Source organism: Pongo abelii, chromosome 4 (assembly GCF_028885655.2).
Source record: "Pongo abelii isolate AG06213 chromosome 4, NHGRI_mPonAbe1-v2.0_pri, whole genome shotgun sequence".
Lineage (NCBI taxonomy): Eukaryota > Metazoa > Chordata > Mammalia > Primates > Hominidae > Pongo > Pongo abelii.
This window is the reverse complement of record NC_071989.2, coordinates 185,446,206-185,463,121: the sequence shown is the minus strand read 5'-3', so window position 1 is coordinate 185,463,121 and position 16,916 is coordinate 185,446,206. Positions and strand designations below refer to the sequence as shown.

General features: G+C 57.5%; 1 protein-coding gene across 2 annotated transcripts; it reads left to right on the top strand.

Annotated features, from left to right (window-relative positions):
- The first annotated feature begins 87 nt into the window (after positions 1-87).
- On the top strand, positions 88-14,836 carry RGS14 (regulator of G protein signaling 14). 2 transcript variants are annotated; one of them, XM_024247663.3, is made up of 15 exons: positions 88-233; positions 8,162-8,183; positions 8,378-8,556; positions 8,905-8,997; positions 9,088-9,231; positions 9,611-9,754; positions 9,911-10,022; positions 10,354-10,463; positions 10,919-11,122; positions 12,805-12,881; positions 13,124-13,250; positions 13,406-13,487; positions 13,591-13,637; positions 13,716-13,830; positions 14,114-14,836. In XM_024247663.3, the coding sequence occupies exons 1-15, from the start codon at positions 189-191 to the stop codon at positions 14,314-14,316; spliced, it is 1,704 nt and encodes a 567-aa protein (XP_024103431.3). In that variant the 5' UTR covers positions 88-188; the 3' UTR covers positions 14,317-14,836. The 2 variants fall into 2 exon arrangements, with proteins under 2 accessions (XP_024103431.3, XP_054412263.1); XM_054556288.1 differs by lacking the exons at positions 88-233; positions 8,162-8,183; positions 8,378-8,556 and having other exon boundaries at positions 8,611-8,997.
- The last annotated feature ends 2,080 nt before the right edge of the window (positions 14,837-16,916 follow it).

The window sequence follows — 16,916 nt, the reverse complement described above, 5'->3', positions numbered from 1 at the left end:
TTTCTATAGAGACACTTCCTGTGGCAGAGAAAAGAGGTAGTGAGCGGTGTTTCAGGATGTGAGGGCCCGCAGGAGCCGAGTCGGGCTCTCTCCGCTGCCTGCCCGCCACCGTGCAAGCTCTGGCCGGCGCTGCCCACAGTCCCCATGGTGGGCAGCCCCCGCGGCGGGGACCCGTGATCGGCAGCGGCATGCCAGGGAAGCCCAAGCACCTGGGCGTCCCCAACGGGCGCATGGTGAGTGTGGGCTCTGGGCCAGGGCCACGAGGAGGGGGTGGGCACACCCAGGGTGGAGCCCAGGAGGCACACCCGGCAGGGCCAGGCAAGAGCCCACGGGCTGCCAGCAGGCGAGAGAAGTTGGGTACAGACAGCAGCAGGTGGTGGGACCTGGTGCTCTCACCCCTAGATGGGAGCCTGGGACAACCAGCTGGGAGCCTGGTACAACCCTGGCAATGAGGCCAGAGCAGAGTGGGCACAGGCTTCTGGTCCAGCCCCCACCACTCCCTCAGCTGCTGCATCTGGGGCTGGGGCTGCATCCCAGGGTCTCAGGGACAGTTGATGTGCTCCTTGCCCCCTGCACATCCCCACAGTGGCTCAAGCCCCTACATCCCGCTCAGCCTGAGTCCTCCCCTCCTCACCCCCTGCTCCAGGTGCCCAAGGTCATCTTAGTGGCAGCTCTTGCTGGGTCAGTGTCCTCCAGCCAGAGCTACTCCAGAGGCTTCCTGCCAGCGCTAGCATTGTTTGGGCAGCCCGGGATGGGGCAGCAGGGTCAGACCAGGTTGATGCAGCTTCTGCCTGTTCTATTCCTGAGCTTCCAGGAAGGGCTGAGCACTAGGATCCCCCTGGCTGCAGCTGCCCCACCCCCTAACCCTCTCCCTGGCTGCTTAACCCCAGATCAGAGCTGCCCTCAGAGGATGTGGCTCTTCTCATTCATTCAGCAGATGGGGCAAGCTGTGCTGGGCCTCCCTTCTCTCCCTAGGGTTTCCCCCTCACTTGGAAGAGTCCCTCTTAACAACCTCGGGAAGGCCAGTGTCCTGGCCAACCACCAGGCCCCAGCCTAGTATCATGGGCTGAAGCCAGTGGCTCTAGAGAGACCTGGGTTCCAGTCCTGGTTCTGTTCTCTCTTACTGGAGGGAGGGTCCTCGCCAGCTCTCAGTTTCCTCATCCATAAAATGAAGAGGTTGGAATGAATTTCAAGGCTTGTTGAGATGATAGAGTGAAATAATGCATATGAGGCCTTTGACCCATTGTGGGGGCTGCATAATTGTCAGCCCAGTGCCCCCTACATTTTCAGCCCCAATTCAAAGATCTCCTGCCTCACCAAGAAGCTGAGGCACCCTCATCACCACTCCTGCCCCTTAGTTCCCAAAACCTGCCTCTACCTCTTCTTCTTCCAGCATCTCTTTCCTGCCCAGCCCCGGGCTGGCCGGCTGGGAGACAGGCCACCCTTCAAAGCCAGCTCAGCCCCCCATCTCACTGTCTGCAGTACCGACCCCACCATGAAAGTGCAAAAAGAAAACCCACCTCCCTTGCATTCCCACGCCACAGGCATGACACTTGGCTCGTCCTTCCCTAGGCGACCGGGCCAGGAAGCCAAGGAGGCTAACCTCAGGCCCACCCCGGGAGGGCAACTGGATTTATACTTCTGGGACAGTGCCTAGAACTACAGGGCAGCACAGGGGGCCCAGAGACAGACCCAGCCGCTGCCCCTTCTGTGTCAGCCTGTGACTTCTCTACTCAAAAGTCACCCAGAGCGGGGAGGGTGCCCCCAAGGTCTGCCCCCAGTTCCATCAAGCCCACAGACGCCCCGGCTCCTCTCAGAACTGTCACACACAGGTTTATCTTTGCCCTTCCTGGGCCTGTTCCGAACTCTCTGTGCCACTTCTTAGAATCCCGAGGGTCACAGATTGGCTGCCTGCTGGTCACTGAGTAGCTTCCCGCGGCCCTGCACAGCTAGGGCAGGAAGGGCTAAACAGGCACTGGTATCTGAGGTGGGGATGTGGATGGAGGGGCGCCTGGGGGACTGGTATGTCTGGTCCCTCCATGAGTTACCTCCCAAGGGAGGCTCAGAGAAGTAAATGCTGTGCCAAGGTCAGCCGAAGAGTAGAGCGTCAGCATCCGAACCCCCAGAACTGCCTGGCCCCGGTCCTCCCCTACCTCTCCTCCCGCCACCATCATTCCCTGCTGTGGAAGCTTCAGTTGTCAGCCTTGCCTCTCTGCCATTCAGCTTGTCAGGCAGTTGCAAGGAAACCTGTCACTTGGAGACATCTCCCAGCCCCCTTCCTAGGGATGTCTTCACACAGCCTCTTTACCATTTCATTTGTTCATGTACTTATTCACTCATTCATTCAACAACCCCTCCTTACTGCCTACTTGGTGCTGCCACTGCCCCTATCCTAGACACTCCCAACCCAGGCCCATCAGCCCTAGTCCCTGCCCCCTAGTCTGGCAAGGCACAAAAGACACAGGTGAAAATACCAGGCAGTGGCTCAAGCCTGGAATCCCAGCGCTTTGGAAGGCCAATGCAGGAGGATCGCTTGAGCCCAGGAGTTTGAGACCAGCCTGGGCAACATAGTAAGGACCCATCTTCTTTTTAATCAGCTGGGCATGGTGGTATGCACCTGTAGTCCCAGCTACTGGGAAACTGAGCTGGGAGGATTGTTTGACCCCAGGAGGTAAAGGCTGCAGTGAGCTGTGATCACACTCAGACTGCACTGCAGTCTGGGTGAAAGAGCAAGATCCTATATATATATTAAAAAAAAAAAAAAAAAAAAAAAAAAAAAAAGATGGAAGGAAGGAAGGGAGGGAGGGAGAGAGGAGGCAGGCGCAGTTGCTCACACCTGTAATCCCAGCACTTTAGGAGGCCGAGGCAGGCAGATCATGAGGTCAAGAGATTGAGACCATCCTGGCCAATATGGTGAAACCCCTTCTCTACTAAAAATACAAAAAATTAGCCAGGTGTGGTGGTGGGTGCCTGTAGTCCCAGCTACTTGGGAGGCTGAGGCAGGAGAATGGCTTGAACCTGGGAGGCAGAGGTTGCAGTGAGCTGAGATCGTGCTACTGCACTCCAGCCTGGCGACAGAGCGAGACTCTCCACTAGCTCCATGCACCGTGTTGTAGGAGATGGTCCCTAAAGGGTCTGCAAGCTGGAGGAGGGAGGGCACGGCATAGGCCTGGTTGTGGGCAAACACAGGGACAGGGCCCTAGGGGAGGCTGAGAGTTAAGCCTGGAGGGGCAGTTAGCCTGGCCTGTCCTGTCGGAGGGCCTAGTCTTCCCCTCCTGGCAGGAAGACCTGCAAGGCAAAGCCCATGTAGCTCTCTCTTTGTCCCTGGCGTCCAGCTCAGGGCACTTGAGTTCAGGGTGGCCTTATACAGGGGCAAGGCCAGGGGTCATCTCCACAGGCTGGTTCAAGTTGAAGGGATCAGACACCCAGGTTCTGTGTGGACATCTCCAGTCAGGGTCTTGCAGCCCCTCAAGCTAGGATGAAATCCTCAAGAGGATGGTAGAGGGTGCCCAGCATAGAAGATGCTCAGAAAATTGGCCCTCCTTCAAGGTCTGATCCCTCTAGAGGGCACAGTTCAAGAGGAGCCCCTGGGCAGGTCATGCCAGATTAGACTTGCCCACCGGTGCCCCAAGGGCTGAGGTCCTGGGCCTCCAGGCTTCCTTGGTCCACAAAGGGAGTCAGCTTGGGTAGAGGGTGGGGAGGCCTCAGGCTCCAGAATCAGGCAAACTTGAGTTCTAATCTCAGTTCCGCCACATCTCAGCTGTGTGGCTTCTTTGGGCCTCAGTTGCCTCATCTGTAAACTGGGGGTAATAATACCTGCCACACAAGATACCTGTAAAGATGGAGTGAGGACATGAATGTGTGCTGCCAGAGGGTGCCTGCCACACAGTCAAAGCTCAGGAAATTGGGGCCTTACTCTCACCTTAGCATTTTCAGGTGCCAGCAGCTCCCCCAGGACCAAATTCCTAAGAAAAAAATATGACCAGCCGAGGTCCAAGCCTGGGTCCGTGTGTCACTGGCCACCACACCCTTCCTTGCCCTTTCTTCCCCTTTTCTCCATTCACTCACCACTTCTTCTCAAGCAGGCTGAAGCAGGGGAGGCCAGCCCTGCTCAACACAACTTCCCCAGGCCCTGCAGTGGCAGCCAGGGCAGGCCAGAGCCCCTGCAAGGCCCCTGCAAGGCCCCTGCACGCCTGCACCTCACTCTGCTGTGGGGTGCTGCTCTGATTGTGGCATGCCTGGTGCTTTCACTCATGGGGCCTCATTCAAGCTTCACAGCAGCCTCAGGAAATTGGGAGTGCTGAGCCCCATGCTACCCAGGGAAAACTGAAGCTCAGAGAAGTTACTTGTTCCCAAATAGCAGGGCTGGAATTGGATTCCACCCCCACTCCCACCCATCTCCAGATTTCTGTCCCTACTCAATTTCAGCTCCAGCTATGCTATCAACAACTGTCAGGGCAAGAGAGGCTCAGGATGGAGAGCTACAGGTGGCATTCAGGGGCTGAGAATCCCTAGTGAAGGGGTGCCAAGGCCAGGGTCCTGATGGCTGCTTGGGAGCACAGGGCAAAGAGGGTGCTTCTTGAGGAGGGAGTTCAGATCTGACCCCTCCCACCAACCAGGCCAGGACTCCACGGGCCACCAGACTGGCAGGGGAGAGAGGCCGGGACATGGGTGGATAAGCACGTGGTGGGAAGGGGCATTCAAGGGGCCTGGTGTTTGGGGACGACTAATGTCAATGGGCAGAGATTGGGGAGCAATTCCAAGCGAAGAACAGGAGCAGATACCCAGGCACTGGTAATGGCAAAGCCGGAAGCAGGGGTGTGGGGAAAATAGAAAAGTTCGGTGAAGTGTAGGGTGGAGGTGAGGGGGAGGGAAATGGGTGAGGCTGAAGGGGGTTCATTAGTCAGGCCCAGGTAGGGTTTTAGTCGTAACCTGGCAACCGCAACGTGCCTCCGGGGGCAGGGAAAGGGCCCGGGTTGGCACCGTGGGGAGGGGTGGGGCCTGGGGAGGATCTGGCAGGCAGCCCCACTTAACGACATTCAGTTAAGCAGAATATGGAAAATAAACCTGTGAGGGCCAAACAAAATTGAAGTGCTGGCTGGCGCCAGCTCCAGCGCCTATCACCCCTGACTCGGGGTTAGAGGGCAGGACAGAGGCTCAGGGTGTGCGCGAGGAGGGCAGGGCCAGGCAGCCCAGCGGAGGAGGGCGAGTCCGTGTGATTCTCGGGGATCTGGGGGAGGGCGATGACTGCGTCTCCGAGGCTGGGAACACCGTGGCGGTACAGCCGGGGGAGGAGGAGCCCGGGCGCGGGCAGGTAGGTGCAGGCTGCAGAGGAACCTTGCGGCCGCGCGGGGAAAGGCTTCGTCCCGTCCCTCCTCGCAGCCCTCTGCCGCCCTCGGAGTGGGGACTTTCTCCTGTCGCCGTGGGAAGCACCGACTTTCGTTGGGGGATTTGACTCTGCGGGGAGGACAGAGCGGGGAGCACGAGAGCAGGGCCAGGAGGGGCGGGGCCGGAGACGGGGGCGGGGCGTGCTGGGCCCGACGCCCCGCCCAGCGCGCTCTGCGCTAACTCGCTGCCCTCCGCTGCAACTTCTTATCCCCGGGCTCCAGATGGGAAGCGCAGCTCAGGGAGGAGCCCGAAGTTGTAAAACTGGAAAAAGTCAGGGCTGGGGTTTGAGTCCGGGTCTGAGAGACCCCCCCAACACCTGTGGTCTTTCCTTCTATGGCGGGAGTGGCAAACTCGAATGTGTAGCGGGGTCAGGCATCAATACTGACACAAGAACAACATTAATACTAACGTTCCTTGAACATTTACTACACGCCCGATAGTGTTCTGAGTTCTTTATATATATTTCACTCATTTAATCGCACCAATCCTTCGAAGTCAGTACCATTATTTGCTCCATTTTTAGAGAGGAAAAAACTGAGGCGCAGAGAGGTTAAGTACCTCGTCCAAAGTCACACAGCACAAATTTGACCTCCCAAATTTGAGCCTGCCTCCCACTGCCTCCATAAGTAACATAAATGCATTAAACTGGCCCCAGAGGCCTCTGAGAAGAGTGTAAGCCCTTTTGGGGAAGGTGGTGGCTGCTCAATCCCGGACAAGGTTGTCCTGCTGGGAAGGAGCTGGAGCATTACAGTCTCATGGAGCAAGTGGAATTTAAAATCTCTTGCTTTTTAAATGTGGAAAATACCTTTAAATAAATAAATAAATTAATAATAATAATAATAATAATAAAACCTGAGAGGGCCAAGATCATAGTAATTTCCCACATATCTGCAGACCGGATCTGGCCCGCAGATGGCCACCCTGTGACCTGAATACTCTCAGGGTGAGAGTAGGAAACAGAGAGGGAGGTTCCATTCAGGAGGGTGGGGGTGGGGGGGCTTTCCAGGGGTGGAGATGTTTGCAGGCCTGTTTCCAGTTGGGAGGGAATAAGGGGCTGGTGGTAGGAACTTCTGTGACAGGGCATGGTGAAAATGTAGGAGGTAAGTGGGAAGTAGGAACTGGGGATGACTCAAGCCCTGATGTTGGAAGCCCAGGTGATGGGAAGAAAGATGGGGGCAAGGAAGCTGGTTTGGTACTGTGTTTTGGTGGAGGCAGAGGGAGCTTCCATTTGGGACTTCCATTTGGGAGCTTGAGGGCTTGTGGGACATTTGAGGGGGGACTCGCCCCCCTCCGCTGGGCTGCCTGGCCCTGCCCTCCTCTCACACACCCTGAGCCTCTGTCCTGCCCTCTAACCCAGAGTCAGGGGTGATAGGCACTGGAGCTGTTACCAGGAAGTTAGTTATGTGTGTCTGGAGCTGCGGATCTGTGGATGGGACAAAGTGCCCAGGACAGAGCCAGAGGGGGGTTGACGCCACATTGCATGAGTGGGAGATAGTGGGGAAGCTGGAGGAGCTGCTAGGAAGGTAAAAAGAGAAACAAGAGAAACCACCGCAAGAGTCATTTTGAGAGGAGAGTTTTTCTGTTTCACTAATGATTGGGATTCCCAGAGAAACCAGAGTTGTGCATTGGGGGCAAGGATGGAGTTAGCTACTGCAGCAGTGCTACTCACAGAGTAGTCCCTGAACCAGCAGCATCAGCATTGCCTGGGAGCTTGGTAGAAATGGACAGCCTCAGGCCCCATCTTGGACCTACTGAACCTGAATCTCCAGAGGTGGGGTCCTCCCACTCTGCACTGAAGTTTGAGAACCACTGCTCTGTACTATAGAACAGCATCCTGCGCCCTCCCAAGGTGGTAATGGGACCCTGGGCCCAATAGGAAACACATGCAATAAGAAGATTACTGGCTGCAGAGACACCTCTCCTTCCTCAAAGACAGCACATGTTTATACAGCCCATATCACATGCTGGCCCCTGTTCTAGATGCTGTGGATATATTTTTATTTGATTTTCTTTTATTGAGACAGAGTTTTGCTCTTGTCACCCAGGCTGGAGGGCAATGGCACGATCTCAGCTCACTGCAACCTCAGCCTCCTGGGTTCAAGTGATTCTCCCACCTCAGCCTCCTGAGTAGCTGGGATTACAGGCATCCACAACCACGCCCAGCTAATTTTTTTTTTTTTTTTTTGTATTTTTAGTAGAGACTGGGTTTCACCATGTTGGCCAGGCCGGTCTCGAACTCCTGACCTCAGGTGATCCACCCATCTCGGCCTCCCAAAGTGCTAGGATTACAGGTGTGAACTACCGTGTCCAGCCAATGCTGTGAATATATTAAACTGACTTGATCTTCACATCAAGATGGAGGCAAATGGTTTGCCTCCATTTGTAAATAGGCATTATCTCCTGTTTACAGATTACAGATGGAGGCAAACAAGTTAACTAACTTGCCCAAAGTTACACAGCTAGTAAGTGGCAGAGACTAAAGTCTGTTCCTACCCACCATGCTATGCACACCTGGCTCACCCAGCAGGGGCTGGGGGAGGAGGGAACCAGGGGCTGCTGGAAGGTACCTGGCATAAGTCCCAGTACTTAGTGGTTGGCACAGGATGGAAGGGGAGCCAGGGGCAGCCTGAGCAAAACCCTGACCAAGTAGAACCTGGCCGGGGATGCCCAGGTGGAGGAGAACACAGTTCCAGCTCCTGGGAGTTGGGCCCAGAACTGTCCCCTGGGAATCCTCACTGGGCTCGTCTGACTTTCTCTGTTGGGTCTCTTATAGGTTCTGGCTGTGTCAGATGGAGGTAAGTGACAGAATGTGTGGAGGAGAACTGGCTGAGTAGGAGGGAGGAGGGAGGTGGAGATGGGTGGGGACACCCCTGCCACCTGCTATCTTTCCAGGGAACATGGCTGCAGAGTGGATGACAGGGTAGGGTGGGTTGTGCCAGGGGCTGGGGAAGGCAACAAGGCTCACCCCGACTTGTCCATCCCCCTGCAGAGCTGAGCAGCACGACGGGGCCCCAGGGCCAGGGCGAGGGCCGCGGCAGCTCCCTCAGCATCCACAGCCTCCCCAGTGGTCCCAGCAGCCCCTTCCCAACCGAGGAGCAGCCTGTGGCCAGCTGGGCCCTGTCCTTCGAGCGGCTGCTGCAGGACCCGCTGGGCCTGGCTTACTTCACTGTAAGCCTGGGGTAGGGAAAGGGAAGGGGGGACGCGGGAGAGGGCAGGGCTTAGATGGAGCTTCAGGCTGGCCAGAGTGGGGTCCTCTGTCAGCTTCCTCATCTAGACTTCCTGCAGCACCCTCTTCCTCTTCTCCCAGCTGGGAACTTTTCTTCCTTCTCCCTGTCCTTGTCTCTGCCTCTCATTCTCTCTCCCTGTCTTCAGATCGATCTAGCTCCATCTGTCTGGCTCTGTCTGTCTGGCTTGGTCTCTTGGCCCTGTCTGTGTCCCAATCTCTTTGATCACATCCCCCAGTTTGGTCTCTGTGTCTCTGAGTCTCTGCCTGCCTCCCCCTCCTTCCCTTCCCAGGAGTTCCTGAAGAAGGAGTTCAGCGCGGAAAACGTGACTTTCTGGAAGGCCTGCGAGCGCTTCCAACAGATCCCGGCCAGCGATACCCAGCAGGTGGGGGAAGGGGGAGCTGGGGCCGAGGGCTGGGGAGAGGGGAACTGGGCCATGCTCCCTGACCAACTCCTCCTGTCCCTCCTCCTGCAGCTAGCTCAGGAGGCCCGCAACATCTACCAGGAGTTCCTGTCCAGCCAGGCGCTGAGCCCAGTGAACATCGACCGTCAGGCCTGGCTTGGCGAGGAGGTGCTGGCCGAGCCCCGGCCGGACATGTTTCGGGTACAGCAGCTTCAGGTGGGCGATCCCGGGGGGATTGGCCTTGAAAGGGAGACAAAAGGCGCAGGGGCGGGGTCGGACCCTGGCGGGGAGTCTGAACTACAAAGCGGAGGGGGCAAATTTGGAGGCGGAGACAGAGCCAAATGCCTGGGCAGGCAGGGCGGAGCTCAGAGGGCGGTATCAGAGGCATCCGGGAAGGACAGTTAGAGGCGGAGCCTAGCTGAGCTCGGGGCGGGCCTGGACCCCGGAGTGGGTATAGGAACCGAGGTCGGGGCGGGGCTTGGGAAATCCCGCCCTAGGTTTGGGGTGGGGCCAGCCCCAAGGACCCGGCCTGGGTGCAGGCAGCCCAGCGTCCCCACCCCAGCCCCTGCTCACCTGTTCCGGGGTCGCCCCGCAGATCTTCAACTTGATGAAGTTCGACAGCTATGCGCGCTTCGTCAAGTCCCCGCTGTACCGCGAGTGCCTGCTAGCCGAAGCCGAGGGGCGCCCTCTGCGGGAACCTGGCTCCTCGCGCCTCGGCAGCCCTGACGCCACGAGGAAGGTGCATGGGACTGGGCGAGGGACTGGGCGAGGCGGGGGGTCCTGCGGACCGCGTGCAAGAGGGGACGCCCCCGGGTGCATATCTGCGGGTCTGTGCCCACGGTCTGCATGCGGGCTGGGGCCCAGCCCGGTGCCAGCGCCTCCCCTGTACCCACAGAAGCCGAAGCTGAAGCCCGGGAAGTCGCTGCCGCTGGGTGTGGAGGAGTTGGGGCAGCTGCCACCCGTTGAGGGTCCTGGAGGCCGCCCTCTCCGCAAGTCCTTCCGCAGGGGTGAGGGCAGGAGCGAGCAACAGAGATGTGGGGAAGGCGGGAGTTTGGGCAAGTTTGGGGAGTGCCCCCTTCGTCCTACGTGGCCCACAGTCTGTAAGGCTGTGAAAATTGAAACGCAGGTCCCAGTGACCACCACACTCCCCTGGGTGGTTCGGGTCTTGAGCTAGACGACAGACGTTTGGAAATCTCCAACGGTGGTGTCGCTCCCAGGGGTTTACACCTGGGCCCCTGCAGGATGGCTCCAAACAAGGCCCACCAGTGGGGAACAGGCTTCCGCAGAGGATGGGTGAGGGCGGGGGGCTGTTCGCGTTCATCGCTCCCTCTTCACTAGAGCTGGGCGGGACTGCAAACGCCGCCTTGCGCCGAGAGTCTCAGGGCTCCCTCAACTCCTCCGCCAGCTTGGACCTTGGCTTCCTAGCCTTTGTCAGCAGCAAATCTGAGGTGAGACGACTGTTGGGAAAGACGAGATGCTCTATGGGCTAGGGTCACTACTCGGGCCCGTTTATGTGGTGGCCCTCATTCCAAGTTGCTGTCCTTACTGCGTCTCCCAGCTTGCTCCCAGCCAACCCTTCAGCCTCCTTACTTGTCTCCTGTCCTCACTATATTGGTCCCCATATATGTCATGGGTATACATCCTCAGTCGGCAGATGTGTGCACATGTGCAGCGCCCAGGTGTGTATACACAGCACGTGTGTGGGAATCAGCGAGTGGACCCGTCTCTAGGTGCACGTATGCCTGGGTGTGCATACATGTGTTCCTGCAGGAGGACGTATCTTTGCCTGCCTTGGGAGTGCGTGTGCATGCTTGAGCCCCAGCAAGCTTACCTGTCTCTGTGTACCTGTGTGCATGCCCTTGCATGTGTACACACAATCTCCCCCACTCCTTCCCTGAATCAGAGCCACCGGAAGAGCCTTGGGAGCACGGAGGGTGAAAGTGAAAGCCGGCCAGGCAAGTACTGCTGTGTGTACCTGCCCGATGGCACAGCCTCCTTGGCCCTGGCCAGACCTGGCCTCACCATCCGAGACATGCTGGCAGGGATCTGTGAGAAACGAGGCCTCTCTCTACCTGACATCAAGGTCTACCTGGTGGGCAATGAACAGGTGGGAACCTGACCTGGCTCCAACTCTAACCTCCTTCCTGATCCTGACCCCAACTCCATTTCTGTCTCTGCTCAGTCATGCCTCCAGCCCCAATTCAAGTTCTCAACCCAACTCCAAAGCAAGCTCAGCACCAACTTTCACTCACTCAGACATCCACCCACCCCCCACCTCATGTCCTTCCAGGTTTCCAGCTTCCTCTAGCATCCTACTGTGGTGATCTTAGGGAGGTAAAACTGGAGAGAACCACTGTTGGAGCTGGGGTTTGCCCCTCATCATTCCCAGAGTCCAGACTCCCATCCCCAGAGACCCATCCTGGAAATGGCCATCCGTGGGGTGCCCTCACCTCCTTAGCCTCTAGGGGCACCCAACTGCACCTAACCAATGAACTTTTTCCTTTAGGTGCAAACTAGCTTAAACTTTAAAGAAGACCTAGGGGAAAACTGGCTTTAAAGGAAACCATTCAGTCAGGGGAATCTCAAGGGAGAATGCTACCTTCCAGGGGGCCATCGGGATTTCATTTACCTGGTAGACAAGTCCTAAGGCCTTGCCAGGTGTGTGGGGGAGAGGAACCTAGATCTGGGGCTGTCCTCCTGGCCCACAGGCTGAAAGTAAGCCAAGCAGGGAGTGATCAGGGAGGAGGAAGAGTGAAAACTCCAGAGAAGGTCTCTTGGGAGAGGGTAGGCATTTCTGGCTGGTGTCCGGAAGGCTTCATGGAAGAAGCAGCAGTTGATGTGGATGGGGAGGAGTTTGCCTGGCAGAGCTGTGGGGGAGGATATTCCAGGCAGAGGGAACAGCTTAGGCAAAGGCCTGCAGGCGGGTACTTGCGGGCCATGTTCAGGGGCCTGGAGTGCAGGGGTGCGAGGGCAGTAGTGGGAGGCGTTCTGCCCACTCTTCTCAGGCCGCTAGGGCGGCTGCCAGCAGCCCAGATGGGCTTTCATACGTGCTAAATATAACTTCCTCACCCACACTCCACCTGCTCCTGCAGCACAGCATAAGCCTACTGCCTGGGAGATGCTGCCCCCAACCCCCACATCAGGCTGGAGCAGGCAGTGGGTCCTCTGAAGGTGGTCATCACGAGAGTTACTGTTTATGTACCTACTGTGTGCCAGGCATTGTGCCAGATGCTTCACATCCTCTGGTTTCACAGCAGTTTGAGAGTGGGCCCTTTTTGAATGAGGAAACAAGAAGTGTCCTTAGTAGCGGGGAACGGAGAGAAGTGGACAAATGTCAAAAATGGGACCAGGCCAGGGTGGTTGATCAAAGGTGGGTGGTGAGGGAGGAAATGCTTCCAGCTGGTCTGGTCGGATTTCACACACCTGAGGGACACGGGACAACTGTCCTGGAGGCAGAGCCTGTCCTGGCACAGAAAGAGTACGCCAGGGATCCCGGATCTAGGCCTGCCCCTTATCATTTCATGCCAGCAGCTACGTTTCTCGTAATTTCTGTCCTTCCCCAAGAATGTCCAGCATTCTTGCCACTTTTCTCCCTGGCCTTGGCTTTCCTGGGCTTGGACTCCAGCTTGGTACCTTAACCCATTTGCTCCCCTACAGCTCTTCCCCCCTCCATCCCTCCCTCTAGGAAGCCCCAGTGGTGGCCATGGGAGGGCGTGAAGTTGTTCTCAGACCCACAGGGATGGCTGGGGGTTGGGGGAGGGACTCTTAGACCCTGCCTGGCATCCACAGAAGGCCCTGGTCCTGGATCAGGACTGCACCGTGCTGGCGGATCAGGAAGTGCGGCTGGAAAACAGGATCACCTTCGAGTGAGTGTCCTGCCCCCAAGTCTGGGTCCCAGGTCCTGACGCTCCCTTCAGGCCCTGTTCTAGAGCTACCTGGCTCCCCAGGCCCCGCCCCTCGTGCTAGCCCCGCCCCTGGGACAAACCCCGCCCCCTACAAGCCAGTCCCACCTTCTGCAGTTCAAGCTCCATCCCCTCGCGTTTGTCCTGGGAAGGGTTTGGCGGGGGGCCGGCCCTCCGGCCCTCTGCTGCCCGAGGGTTCCGCGCAGGCTCGAGCTGACGGCGCTGGAGCGCGTGGTAAGAATCTCAGCCAAGCCCACCAAGCGGCTGCAGGAGGCGCTGCAGCCCATTCTGGAGAAGCACGGCTTGAGCGCGCTAGAGGTGGCGCTGCACCGGGTGAGCTGCCGGCCCGCGGGGCGAGGCGAGGAGGGGCGAGGCGGGGCGAGGCGGGGCGAGGCGGGGAGGGGAGGGGAGGGGAGGGGCGGGGCGGGGCGGGGCGGGGCGGGGCGGGGCGGAGGCCTGTACCGCGGGCTGCTGACCTCTCCCCACAGCCAGGCGAGAAGCAGCCTCTGGATCTGGGGACGCTAGTGAGCTCGGTGGCGGCCCAGAGACTGGTTTTGGACACTCTTCCAGGTAGGGGACGTTGGCCTCGGGGCTTGATCTGGAACAGCTGTGGCCCAGGAGGAAGGGGGTCCAGGTGGGAGGCAAACACTAACTATGGCGCTGTCTGCTGCAGGTGTGAAGATCTCCAAAGCCCGTGACAAATCTCCCTGCCGCAGCCAGGTGAGCAAAAGGCGAGTGGCCTCTTCCACCCTCTGCTTCTCCCCTCCCGATTTTGGCTCTGACCCCACATTCTCGCAGGGCTGCCCACCTAGAACTCAGGACAAGGCCACCCATCCCCCTCCAGCGTCCCCCAGTTCTCTGGTGAAGGTGCCCAGTAGTGCTACTGGAAAGCGGCAGACCTGTGACATCGAAGGTACATGGTGGATGAGCTGGGGATCAGAGAGACTAGGGCAGTGGGGTTGGGGACCATTCAGGGTGGCATCAGAGAGCCTTGGGCTAAGGCAGGGGGCTGGGTGCCATTGGGCGTGGAACAGGAAGGATGGGGGTTGGGGGGTCAAAGGGGCTGGAACAGGGGGCCACAGGCCATAGGTGCTGGGGCCAGGGAGGCAGTGGCCACAGTAAGGCAGCGGGACTATTGTGGGCTGGCATATAGGCAGGTCTGCCCGGGAGGCCCTCATGCTGTGGCTTGCCTCCAGGCCTGGTAGAGCTGCTGAACCGGGTGCAGAGCAGCGGGGCCCACGACCAGAGGGGCCTTCTGAGGAAAGAGGACCTGGTACTTCCAGAATTTCTGCAGCTGCCTACCCAAGGGCCCAGCTCCCAGGAGACCCCACCACAGACTGAATCAGCAGCCCAGCCCATCGGGGGATCCTTGAACTCCACCACCGACTCAGCCCTCTGACAGCTACCCAGCAGTCCAGGACAGCTGCATGGCACCCGGCGGGCCGAGCATGCCATGGGTCCGCTCTGCATGCCCTGTCTGTGCCATGAGTGTCCCTGGCCCCTTCCTGCCATGGGCAGGCCCGCAGGAAGAGCCGGTAGGGGTGGAGAGGGGACTCAGATGAGACACACCCCACAGCTGCCACTGCCTTGTCCCTCAACAAGCTCACCCCCAATCCCTTGCAGCCAGGCCACAGTCGGGGAGGTGGGTCCAGCCCCTTGGAACAGGCTTGCCCAACACGGAGGGATGGCGTTGGCAGTGCCAGCCTCCCCAGCCTGTGCCAAGCTTCAACAGGGGCAAGAGGAGGGGCCGGCCCCTCCTCAGGGAGCTGGTATGAGTAAGGCCTGAGGGTGCAGGCGGGCAGCCCTGTACCCTACCCACATAGACTATACTGTACATACAGATTTTGCAGTAGGCTTGGGGCAGCTGGGTTTGTCCTTGATGTATGATACTGTTATTATAATAATTATTATTATTCTGCCATGAGTTGTCTTCCTTGTGTGCCAGACTGTCCTGTGGCTTCCCCCACCCTCAAAACACACTGCTTCTGTCACCAAGGTCAGTGCCAGGAAACTCTTGGGGACCTCAGGATGTGCCTCCTGGCTTCCTGTTTTCAGAACCTCTCTTCCTGACTGCACAGTATATGGGGTGGTGTGTGAATATCTTACAGTTTTTTTTTTTTTTTTTTAAATATGGGAGGCTGGGTGAGGTGGCTCACGCCTGTAATCTCAGCACTTTGGGAGACCAAGGGGGGTGGGGGTGGATCACTTGAGCTCAGGAGTTTGAGACCAGCCTGGGCAACATGTCAAAACTCTGTCTCTACCAAAAATACAAAAAATTACCTGGGTGTGGTGGTGCATGCCTATGGTCCCAGCTACTCGGGAGACAGGTGGGAGAGGATCGCTTGAGCCCGGAAGGCAGAGGTTGCAGTGAGCTGAGATCATGCCACCGCACTCCAGCCTGGATGACAGAGTGAGACCTGTCATGGTGTGGAGGTGAGAGAAAGGGCAGGGAGAGGTGTGGGGGTGAAGAACCCTGTGGGGAGCTGTGCCTCTCCATCATGTTGCTGTTGTACTATGGTCTCTGTGAATCTGAGTACATCATTCTGGTCACTGTTCTCTGCTTCTATTGGGGACTGAGTGTCTCTGCACACATAACTGGGGAATCCTTCGAGGGCACCAAAGGTCTATAAGGGGGACACTGTTGTAGCAGGGGCAGGTTCTCTTTTTTTTTTTTTTTTGAGACGGAGTCTCGCTCTGTCGCCCAGGCTGGAGTACGGTGGCACGATCTCAGCTCACTGCAAGCTCCGCTTCCAGGGTTCACACCATTCTCCTGCCTCAGCCTCCTGAGTAGCTGGGACTACAGGCTCCCGCCACCGTGCCCAGCTAATTTTTTGTAATTTTAGTAGAGACGGGGTTTCACCGTGTTAGCCAGGATGGTCTCGATCTCCTGACCTTGTGAGCCACCCGCCTCGGCCTCCCATAGTGCTGGGATTACAGGCGTGACCACCGCGCCCGGCCCCTCAGGGGCAGGTTCTCACTTTTACCTGCTTTAGCTGGGTGGTCTAGCTGGAAGTCCAAACCCCTCACTGTGGGAGGCAAGGAGGACCTCCCAGAAGGAGGGCCCCAGACTGTGGGGAGAGAAGCCAGACTGGCTTCCAGCCCAGAGAGGTAAGTGCTGCAACAGGAAGCTAGGGGGCGTAGGGGCCAGGAGAAGGCACCTGAGAGAGTGAGGGGGGTCTCCTGACTGCCTCAAACAGGTCACATTGCCTTCCCCATTGGAATCTTTGCACTCGCTGTCTCCTCTGCCAGGAACTCCTCTTACCTGCCCCATGCTCAGTCAACTGGCTCCTCCTCCTCCTTGAAATCTGTGGGGTTTGCCAGCCACCCTGTCCCACTATGGGAGCTTCACACCTCTGCCCCCTCAACCCATTTTGTTTGGCTGGCATAACCGGATCCCTGGCAAGCCTGGCTAATCAGACTACTCCATTCCACTGGCCAATCAGAGTACTCCATTCCACCAGCCAATCAGAGTATTACATTTCCCTGGCCAGAATTTTGTTCAAACATAGTCCTCTGACCTCAGGTGTTCCAATCAGAGTCCCAATCCTGGTCATTTTCTACCATCTCCTGGGGTTTGTAGAAAGGACCCTTAGGGAGTGAACCTGCATGTGAATGCAGCCAACACTGGAGAGCAAGACTAAAAGATGGAGGAAGATTCCTGACGAAATCCAGCTATACCTGAAGTAAAACACTCCTTGCTTTTCTCCTTGTGCAAGCCAATAAATCCTTTTCGTGTGTGTGCTTGTTACTGTGAGAGGTTTTTAAGACCTGCAACCACAAAAGTCCTGCCTCATTGAAGATCTCTGTTTAAACACCTCAGAAGATCCTTCTCTAGTCACCCAGTATAACCAGGGAAGGGCTCCCTGACTCTGTTCTCTATCATTCTAGCCAGTTTTCTAAATTCGCGGTAGTTATCCCACTGTGCAATTACCTTGTTTACTGATTGATACTCATGTGCTGACAATATGATGATACTCATGCTGCGATGGTAGAAACCTT